Raw genomic sequence first — 11,598 nt, 5'->3', positions numbered from 1 at the left:
TGTTTAGTTGGAAAGTTATAATAATAATTATTATTATAGGACCAACTGGGATTAATATGGTTATGTAGTTTGAAATTACAGCTTGCGTTGTCTTGTGTTCCAGAGGTATGACCTTGAGGACCAGCTAATCTATCCTCTTCCAGCTGATACACTTCCTACAACTTATTCATTTAGTTCACTCTCAAATTGCTACTATTATATTTATTGTAAAAATACAAATATATAAATCGGTATATAAGCGAATTTAAAAAAAACAAAAACATTTTTCCAGAACAAAAAAAAAATCAACAACTTCGGTGAAAATCAAACACCAATTAAACTTCATATGAATTTTATCTATGAATTAAATTAGTTTAGGGAACTAAAAATAAAAACATATAGTACTGCGGAGATATATCAATAATAATTTCGAAGATTTATAGTTTCATAAAATTAAATTTATCTACAATTATACGAGTATTCTAATACTAGCAAATATATTATTTTTTACGAATAATATCTTGTGATAAATGATTGATAGTAGCATTAAGTTAATCTGTAAATAAAAGTTTTAAATTAAAATTAAAAAAAAACAAAAAACAAAATACGCTAAGTTAACAAAGAGGAGAAGAGAAAGAAATACTTTTTTTATCCCTTCCACAGTTTTCTTTTACTTTTCTTTTACAATTAATACTAGTCTACAAACTAACTAAAAGTTTTTCGATTTATTCCTTTATTTTTTTTCTTTCCCTTCTATTTCACAACCCCAAATTAGACCTGTATATTGGACCTGAGCAGAATATTAAAAAAAAAAAATTAATAGTGGATGAGTTAGGTGTGAATTTATTATTATGATTGATATCATTGAAGATGACCAAGTTGGCCGAAACGTTGTACAGTTAAAGTATTAATAAATAGTATTAGAGACTTAATAGGAATTGGCTTTCAAAATGGACATGAAATAGTCCGAAAAGTCATACAATACATAAATAAAAGATACATGAGGTTTGAAGAATAAATGACCCTGTTAATGTATACTATTATTTTTTTTAAAATAATTTTGTTTCGGGAATACCGAACAAAGCTATAATACTTTTTTTTTTTACTTATATTATTGTTTTTATTTATAAATTGATATTGTTTGGATTAAACTAACAGATTTTTATCAATAATTCATGCAAATTTTCCATACAAATTCATATTAAAAAAAAAATTGTTTACAAAAAAAAAAGACAAAACCTCTAATTTTGGAGGTTTTAGCCCATCAGTATTTATACTGTAAATTAATCCTTATTTGATTATAATCTATTTGTATAATAAAGTCTTAAAAATACCTTCTATATATTTATTAACGCTTTATTACTAAATTTATCTCGTATCTTTCATTTTTATATATTAGGAATTTTATATCAAAAGTTTGGTTAAATAATGGTACGTCCGGAAAAAAGATTTTATTAATTTTTTAATAGTACGTATTCCAAAGATAGTACAGTAGACTGAGGTTATTTGAGGAGCCTACTACTAAGCTAGTATGACTGTCAAAAGATAACTATTGCCTACGATATAATCTAAAGAATACTTTATACATAAACTAAAATTTTAAAAAACTTTCTCAGATGTTCCACAACTAAAGCAAAGCATTATTTATAAAAGATAAAGGATATTTTAACAAATTATAATATAATAGCAAAAATGTATTCAGTTAATTTCAAAATCAAAATATTTCCCTGTCAAATAAGAGTTATAAATCATTATTTTCAATCAAAATTTAAATTATCTACATAAGATTCTCCCATAATAATTTTAAAGTGTTTGTAATGACTTTTGATAGAAAATTCTTCCTCATATGTCCTTGTTTTTACAGAAATGAACTCCAAATTTACCAATTTCATACAAAGAATGATTATATTCCTACTTTTTTCATATAATTTTATTATTTAATTTTGTTAAATTCAGCATAATATAACCAGACAAATTGTTATTTATAGAGGACCGAGACAAAAACAATTGAATAAAAAATTTAGAACGATAGAGATTCAAAAGGATTATTAATTATTATTATTGTATTGTTCTTATAATTTAATGAAGGAAGGCACTGATGTAAAACCATCGTACCATTACACAGTGTAAAACCATCGTATCCATCGCGAAATGTCGGTGTATACTCACGTACCGTCTACGGAGACCAATGTATTATCACACAAAGAGGTGAGCCTGAGTTAGGTGTTTATCGATTCAGACACGAAGGTGACTCACGACAGAAGAACTTGAACAACACCTCACCGCATGAACAACACACTGGACACAGCAACAAGAACAACATAGCAACAAAGTGGTGTACTTACTGGTCATAGAGGACACATGTAGTTGCCATTGGAGACAACGAGTCACAACGAAGACACAGACACTAACACATCTCAAGACAGAATGCCAGTGGACGATGAGAGCCCTCTGGCGGCCACCTGTGGCAATAGCTCCCCTCTCCTCCACCTCTTCCTATACCTGAAGGAAATCCCATCTTATTTACCGTTTCGGTTCATTATCTTTTTCCTTTTATTTATTTTGCAAATTAACCGTGAATCGTTATGTGTCTCTTATTTACGCAGTGTCAGTCTTGTGAAGACGGGTCCAATACAACAGTCAGTCATTTCACCCAAATCTTTGATTACTTTAATGAAAACTAGGTATAATTACTAGTCAGAACTGATAGTAAAGTATAGGTAGGGAGGGGGGGGGGAAGAAAAAATGACAGCGATTTCAAAACTTAATAAATAATTTTTCATTCAGAGCTCTATATCGTCATAACTACTTACAATATTAGAAAACCTAATAGAACATAATTTAAGGCAGAGCAAATATGCTAAAATATGATTCCTAACAGATCTGTTTACGTTAAATAGTTCCCAAGATACAGTGTTTTTAAAAGCAACATATGCAAAAATGTACTGAAAAATCAGTAGTTAGTCAATTTATTATGGAAAATCTATATCTCAGAAACCATTATACGTACAGTTGTCTATTAGCACTCAAATTAAGGCTACTATAATGTGATATAAAAGGGGTATTCATGATGTTGTGTTAAATGTTTTACCATGTTAAATGTTATAACTAAAAGATTGTGAGCAGCCCTATTTGAAGTCATGTTAAACGTTAAATGCACAAGAGCCCCTAGCGGATTTTCTCAGCAACTTGTCGTATAAGCCTTTATGTTTATAACCTTCCTTCCAGACCCTCATGTTATTGTTTACTTCAGTTTTGATTTAAGTAATTAATTAAAACATGCCTAGAGTGAGTGAAAAGTGGAATTCGTGTGAAAGTTTAGCTTATGAGCGTCTTATTGATCTTCAAACTTGTGAAGAAGAGAATGAAGGTGAGCTAATTGACAACTGTATTGAAAGTCACAACAACTAATATGGCGGCGATCTCAACTGGTCTATTGTGTGACGTCATTCTCGATTTAACTGACCAAGTAACAGACTCTCAGCCATGTTAAATGTTATTTCGTTTTACCACGGCAAAAGAAGGCAATTTTTTTCGATTTAACACGAGTTTTTCCATTTAACACGCTGTAACATAGATCATGAATACCCCTAAAGTAGTTTGTGGCGTTTATCTTGGTAGGAGTAGAAGTTTTCATGATATTTTTCAAAATAAATAAATAAATTAACCAAATGGTGATTTTCTAGTAACAGGAACATCATTTAAAGTAATAATAATAATTTATTAAATAAATCAAATGGTATCCTATGGTAACTTTAACGTTAACTTTTGTTTATCTAATAGTGGATAGTGTAGTTTTAATCTGAAATTAAAGTTTTAAAAATTAATGTAGTTCTCAAAAAATTGGATGATTTTTACTTGAATTTGATGACCTAGGCAAAATACCCTGTGAAACATTTTTTTAAATTTTGATGTGAGGTGTGAAGTTATATTTGCAGATTGTCCTTGAGGACAACCGAGTTGGCCGAAACGATAAACTATTGATATAATAAAGAATGTTGAGACTTAATAAGGATACCATTTGATTTATTTAATAGATTAATACTAGTCTCAAGAATTTGAATAAATTATATAAAAAATAATTTATTGATTTTTTTTATCGGACAACCCCCGTACAAATAGAGTTAGCCTGTGAAATACATGAAATAGATAATCAATTTTAGTAATTTTACAAAAATGATGAGTTAAAGATCGTTTATATAAATAACAAACAATATATCCTGGAATATTATTATATGGAATAACATTCGTTAGAATAAAACAGTAAAACAAAAACATTACTTCATATTTAATAATATTAAAAATCAAAAACTATACCTCCTATTGGGACGATAGGTGTCCAGCTCTAAGCAAAAGGTTAGATATATAACAAACAGTTTAAGGTCCAATCCTGAGGGTACAGACAGGAATTCATACAACTGATTTCGGCTAATATCGCTTAGCTTCGGCATGTATCGGATTCGGTTCTCATGGTACGCGGGGCAATTTGTCAAAGAATGGAAACAATCCTCCAGGGCCGTTCCATCACAAGCTGGACAAAGCTTCAGTAAGTAATTGCATATTTACCGAAAATCGTAGTTGGGCAATTATACTCAAGCGAGTTATAGGACAACTGATCTTTAGGTAGCTTTGAGGAGCATCCGTTTTAATGAAGACCCTACCGTACCACGGGTTATAGCTCCATTCTCGTAATAACAAGAGGTCTTTAACCTTGTCAAATTCCCTGTATCTATCCAAGATCTCCCCCATCCTCCAGGTCATTTAAAGTAGTAATTTACTAAAATAGCTGTCTTTTCAGTCTAGTTAATCGTTTGTCCAGATGTAGTCCTAGGTCGTAAATCTGTTCGATAGGGATGAGTAAAGTATTATTGAAGAGTGGTTCATGTCCATAGTGGTTCATGTCCATAGGCAGAAAAAATCCTTTCTGAGTTCATACACATTTCATCAACGGCACGCCTCTTAGGTTTCAATCTCAAATCACAACTTGGGATGTACGTAATTTTCTATCAAATAGAAATTTCCAGAAAAAAAGGATAATTTTCAGAAAATCTAATTTTCACTGAATAAAATGAAATTACTCAAAAAAAAAACAAACAAATAATATGAGTGAAAAGATATCGTATAACATGATCCTACTTATTGATGTATGGAAATGATAGAGGGAACTTTGATGATGCCATGCAGAAGACGTCCATGTAGGTCACTTCCGAAGGTTGAAGAAAGTCGTTGAAATGATATGGAAAACAATTTCAAGGCGGAGAGAATTTTCACTTTGTCACTGAATCCATCAATGAAGAAAACCAGAGGAAAAAGTTTGTGACAAAACAATCCCACGGAGATAGAATATAATTCAAGTGAGATTTCTAGAAGAGAGAAACCTTTATCCAGTATTGTCTCCGTTCAAGCAGAACATCATTTCAATTAAGAACTTTTTTTTGTTTTGTTTTTTGTATTTACATCGTTGAGTTTCAATTACGCATTGCACTCGGTTGTCCTCTGAGGGGAGAACGTAAGCCCAGCGTATCTCTGTTGTCCCCTCTGACAGAACATGGAAGTTTATTAGCGATTACGGAGAATGAACTTATTCCACCGCACTTTTTTAAGAAACGCGTGTTTTCCTGTAATTTTCTATTAAAATGGTACAAAAAATATCTAGATGCATGCTAAATAAATAGACCAGTTTTACGTCGTAAAAGAACGTGCGAGATGTATTCAAGACGGGCTATACACTAATCCGTTTAGCAATATGTAGGATTAGTATAACAAAGATGCATGAGTATGGTTCAATGATATAGTGAAACTTGATAAGATAATAAAGAAATCCGAAAACTGAGAAAAGAAATTTAGTAATCTGACAGTAATAAGACTGTGTTGTGATTTCGTAATTTACCATTACTAATTTACAAACCATTTCTTTATCCATTCTTTTATATTATAATAATTTTTTTTTTCATTATAAAAATAGCAAAACTACCAAACACCAATGAGTCTCGTGGTGTAAGCAGCAGTGAAGACAAGTTTCAGATAGACATTTATACAGACAGATTTAACAAAATAAATATTGTTGTGATAAATTTTAACAAATAGTGACTATGATAAAGATTTTTAATTTTTTTTTTAATGTGAAAATTGACTAATTAGAGAAGTTGTTGAATTGACCTGGGCAGAATAGACTGCATGGAGTTTTTAAATTATATAATTCCAAAATTGTATTAAGTAGATTGTCCCTGAGGATGGCCGGATTGGCCGAAACGTCGGACTTGAAACAAATATAAAATGTGTTGAGACTATAAAAATACTAAAATTTAAATTATTTATTTAAAAAACATTATTTTTTTTAAAAAGGCAGGTCTTCGATAGTTGAATTAGCCCAGTGGTCACTTATGGATGCCAAGCGTGGCCACTGACTATAGCTCAGGAGAGGAAATTACAGGTGTGGCAAAATAATATTGGAAGCATTGTGACGTGAGGAAAAGAGATCGAATAAAAAAGGCTTGGATCCAGAAAGCATCTCCTTCGATGCGAAGATTGCCACAGAATGGACTCCATATAACCTTCAAAGAAGAAGAGGATGTCAAACGAAAAGATGGAGCGATATGTTCAAGAGGATGGCAGGACCCCTCTGCTGGAGAGCTACTAGCAACAGGGATGTCTGGAAGGAGAAATGGAAAGAACTCCCAATAGGGCTGGTCACCCCGGAAAGTGCTGACAGTTACTCCCGAAAGGGAAGGTCTATGCAGGAAAGGATACAGAAAGATGGAGAGAAAATTGATAGAAGATAATGTTTTGTCATCTATTATATATATATAGCCAACGAATCTAAAAATCAACATCAATTCTATTTTGAAATACAATAATTATACATAAGGAAAATAATACGTTCAAAAGAAAAATACTTGAGTATATTGAGTATACGTATCAGAAAATATTAATTATACCGTAAATTTTAACAAGAAATTTGAACTCTGCAGAAATTTTAAGAAAAATTAATTTATGATATAATTCAATTAAATTCAGTTAAATTTTATGTTACTATTTACAATTAACATTGATATGAATTTTAATAATAATAGAAATAAGAATTTAGGCCAAAATACAAGGAAGGTTAAAATAATTGTGTGATAAGAGAGTGATAATAGTATTTAAGTTAATCTGTAACTAAAAAGTTTTAAAATTTAATGTAACAGTGACAAAATAGGTAATTAAACAAAAGCTAATGCAAGCTTATTAATAAATTAATAAAATTTTCTGTTGTTTTATTGTTTAAAATTAATGAACTGGGCAGAATAGCCTGCAAATGTATGCTGTGTCAGTAAAATGTATGCTAATTTATTAGTTATAATGTTATTGGTCAAAAAGTGTTAAAAATGAATGTATAAAGCTGTTATTTAATAAATTGTTCTTGAGAATGGCTTGGTCGGCCGAAACGTAGGACATTCAAGGAAATAATGAAGAGTGTTTTGAGACTTATTTGGATATAAATTATTTTATAGCTTGTCGACGAAATAGAAATAAAAATTTGAGATAATGTTAATATTGTTGTCGATCAATTCAGAAATCCAATTGTGGATACTAACATGCTACTTTTTTGTTTGTCAAGCGTTTGTAGTTATTTTGGATTTGCGGCAAAAGAGACAAACATTTATATACGGCTTTAGATCCTAGCAGTTTGCCGGTGTCTCCTTGGACCTCCTTGCTAATTAACACTCTAATTATAAATAACGCGCTATGTTGAACAAGGATAGTTTATTATAGAATATTAAAGATAATTAAAACTGCCAACGATGTACTGCTTTCACTTCAGCGATGTTCATCACGCTCATGAAAGGCCTACCGTATAATAATTATGGATTGTTCAGACTGTAGTTATCTGTAGAACTTACTAGGGGTATTCATGATCTTTAATTTAACATCCATTTAAAACAGTTAAAAGGATAATATTTCCATCTTTTAGTATGTTATAACGAAAAGCACCATTTTCACCATTTCGCCCACCGCACACCTGGTCAAGAGAAGAGTAGTGAGAATATGGGGGAGCTGGGGCAGCCAATCAGAAGCCAGCATTTTGGTGACGTCACCTATGGCGGGAGATTTGAATTCAAATTTTCTGCTCGACCCACCCTTAACCACTCACGTGGTCCGTCACGTGATCATTAGGCAGCCAATCGGAGGCTAGTATTTGGTCACGTGACCCCCTGGCGGGGGATTTAGATTCAAATTAAGTTCGACATTGCAACAGTTTCAATCAAAATTACTAAGACTGATGAGTAGCGCTCCCCCTTATATCAGTAACAAGAACTTGCACAAAGACTTAAGAACTCCCTACGTACAAACAACCATTAAATCATTATATAAACGGTTTCAGGACGCACTTCCAACTCACACTAACCCTCTAATTCAAGGACTATCAACACGAGACTTACCAGATACGAGACGACGTTTACGTAGGAGCTGGAATAGGGACCTCTTAAATTGATTTTTAAATTTCAATTTTAATGGAGAGGCATCATTGGATCACCTTAACCTTCATGCCTTCATGACTTTTTTTTTCTCTCTCTCTCTCTACATCTCATTCGCTGGTTGTAAAAATACTTTTACAGTTGTGAATAAAGTAAATAAAGTCAAAAAAAAAAAAGTTCGACATAACCTTAACCACTCACGTGATCATCAGGACACGCCCTCTTATAAGTCACGTATAGGACGCAGAAGTAACCGCGGCAGCGAGACTCACAACCCTCTCACCAGATAAGCCATATTCCTTTATTTATGAGACTACCCTCTGAAATCGATTTATATTTAACATTATAACAATCTGCATCGAACTAACACACAAACAAGAGTTGCCCCTCCAGGGAATCATACATTTATTAGAAAGAAATATAAGTGTTATTAATGAGCAGAAAGTCTCACAAATTCCAACCCCTCTTTTGCCACAGAAATTTAAACGTTATTTTCAACATATCTTTTGAGCTCTGCTCTACCCCTCACACGTGGGGGATAGAGTGGGCTCAGGGATCCTCAGGTCGATTCTGTAAATATTGTATATATTATTTTATTTATTTATTATCATACAGATAGTTTGATTATGTTCATCTTGTCTATTCTTTTGTTTGTATATATTTTAAGAGGTTTTTTTTTTTTTTAATTTATTTCATTTTATTTTTTTTATTTTTTATTTTAGTATGTATGAGATCATTCATGACTATTACCTATTGCCCAAAACTGTGTGGCAGATTGTAATATCTATCAATAAATGATTCTTAATTTAAAAAATTGTCAACATACATTTAGGATACCTGAAGACATGTCCCGATGTATACACCAAGGAATAGATTTTTTAAAAGTAATATTCAATACAAAATGTACTGAAAAATCAGTAGTTAGCAAATTTATTGTAGACAATATATATATTTCAAGAATCATGAGACGAAGAGATGTTTATTAACACAAAAATTAAACCTAGTTTAATCTGCTATAGAGTAGTATTGACGTTTATCTTCATAGGAGTTGTACTTTTCATGGTATTTGCTAAAATAAATTATTTCAAGTAGTTCGGACAAAATTCCATATGAATTCATTTTCGATGAATGGAATATGCTCCGGGTGTGGTCAAAATAGTAAATAATTATACTATTTTTATTGAGCCAACGTTTCGCCCCACGTTGCAGGGCCTCGTCAGGGCTAAAAAAGATACAAACACTTGACATAGTTACAAAAAAAAAAGAAAAAACATAAGTGGAAAATAACAGAAAAGTAAAATATAATAAGCAAAATTAAAGGTTGTATACAGTATATGAAAAGGGTAATAGTAACAGATAGATAAGAGATAAAATAAGAGAAGAAATATTAAAGAAAGTACAAATTAAGTGATGAAAACAGAAAAGAATAAAATCAAATGATGAGACAGAATTCGTACCTGTTTTGACGGAAGTCAAAGTCAGAGTGAGCCGTTTGTATTGGGAGGAGTGGGGATGGCAATTAAGCACGTCACAATAACGAAAATAATTTTAAAGTAAACATTTCTCGTATCCAATCTTTACAATCCAAAATCCTTCGTAAAATCCTCAATGCTCCTTATTTTGTTACTAATAAAACCATCCATAAAGACCTAAATGTTCCTTATGTAACCGATCTAGCCCGAACCCGATATTATTCCTTCCATAATAAACTCCCTAACCACCCAAACTCACTAGTTTCTAACCTTGCTTCCTCTTCCATTCCTGGCAATCCTCCGAGGCGCCTGAAAAGAAGATGGCCTCGTGACCTTATATTGTAAACTTTTAGAGTTCTACTTCTGGGTAGTTCCTCTACATGTTGTATCATATCATAATGTCATTATGATCAAATTTACTTGTTGTATTTTTTATACAGTTGTAAATATCAATAAATAAATTTTAAAAAAAAAGTAAACATTGTAAAAAAAAAATTAAATTAGGTAAACAATAAATGGTAATATATATAATAGAGGGGGATAAGAGATATTTACAAAATTATAAAAAAAAAAAAAATTCATAGATAGAAAAATAAAGAAGAAATAAAGTATAAAATAATGGGATACAATATGTGTAAGTGATTAAGAAGGACAATATACAATATAAATTCATATTCATATGCAAATATCATAAAAAATACTACTCCTACGAAGATAAAGATCATAAAAAACTTTATAATCCATTAAACTAGCTTTAAGTTGAGTACTAATAGACATCTGTACGTCACATAGTTCCTGAGATATAGATTTCTCAAAATAAATTCACTTATTACAGATTTTTCAGTGCATTTTTTATGAAATGTTGCTTTTTAAAAACTCGATCTGAAATATTGAATGCTAATAGCTCTATTAGTGCTCATATTTTAGTAAATTTACTCTTCTGTAAATAACGTTCTATTAGATTTTCTAGAGGTCTTGATTATTTTAAAAGATGTGGACCTTCTAAAGAAAAAATAATTTTTTTTGACCTATTGAAACAGCCGCCATTTTGTACTGATACTTGCCAAACTCATCAATTTTCGTCTAGTAATTATACATTACTTTCATTAAAGTAATCAAAACTTAGGGTAAAATAACTTATTTTTTTCTCCTCTCGGACTCTTGTAGTATATTTCTAAAAGATTGCCAGGTACCTATAACTACCTTTGTCGCTATGGCATTGCGAATCATAATTGACGAATGTTAAGTTGCTAATTAACCTCAAGATGCTAATTGACAACCTTGCCGATCCCGAACGAGGCCTCAATATCTCGCACCTCAGGCGGAACCAATGACCACCACAGCCATTATCACACCTCTTTGTCTTCGATGTGGTTTGATAATGCCAATTCGATATTTATTATCAACCTTGGAAAGTAGGATTAAAATCAAATGTCCTGTATTATCCTTCCTCTCAGCTGAAGATAGGGAAGTTTTATGATGATATGATAGCCAAACATGTTGGGACGAGGGAACAAGAACATTTGATGTAGATGGTTGTGTGTTGGATTTCCACCTGGCTCAGTCAACATTTATTTTGCAGCAGCACCGAAAAGTCAATCTGGACATATGTTACGTTGTCATGTTGAAAAAACAAAAAACACTAGCGATATCGGTGTAGACAAGTGAACATGGTTTTGAGAAGGCGA

At 31.6% G+C, this 11,598-nt stretch overlaps 1 protein-coding gene across 2 annotated transcripts in view; it reads right to left on the bottom strand.

Moving 5' to 3' along the window:
* LOC106679162 (uncharacterized) overlaps positions 1-2,442 on the bottom strand; it is a 341,257-nt gene extending 338,815 nt beyond the window's left edge. For both annotated transcript variants that reach the window (XM_067045902.1, XM_067045903.1), the window contains exon 1: positions 2,325-2,442. In XM_067045902.1, the coding sequence (XP_066902003.1) occupies positions 2,325-2,353 (29 nt within the window). In that variant the 5' untranslated portion in view covers positions 2,354-2,442. The remainder of the gene's footprint in view (positions 1-2,324) is intronic.
* Positions 2,443-11,598: the final 9,156 nt, after the last annotated feature.

Source organism: Halyomorpha halys, unplaced genomic scaffold (genome assembly GCF_000696795.3).
Source record: "Halyomorpha halys isolate HHAL.00 unplaced genomic scaffold, Hhal_1.1 Scaffold180.1, whole genome shotgun sequence".
Lineage (NCBI taxonomy): Eukaryota > Metazoa > Arthropoda > Insecta > Hemiptera > Pentatomidae > Halyomorpha > Halyomorpha halys.
Note: the sequence above shows the minus strand (reverse complement) of the source record. Positions and strands in the feature narration are given on the sequence as shown.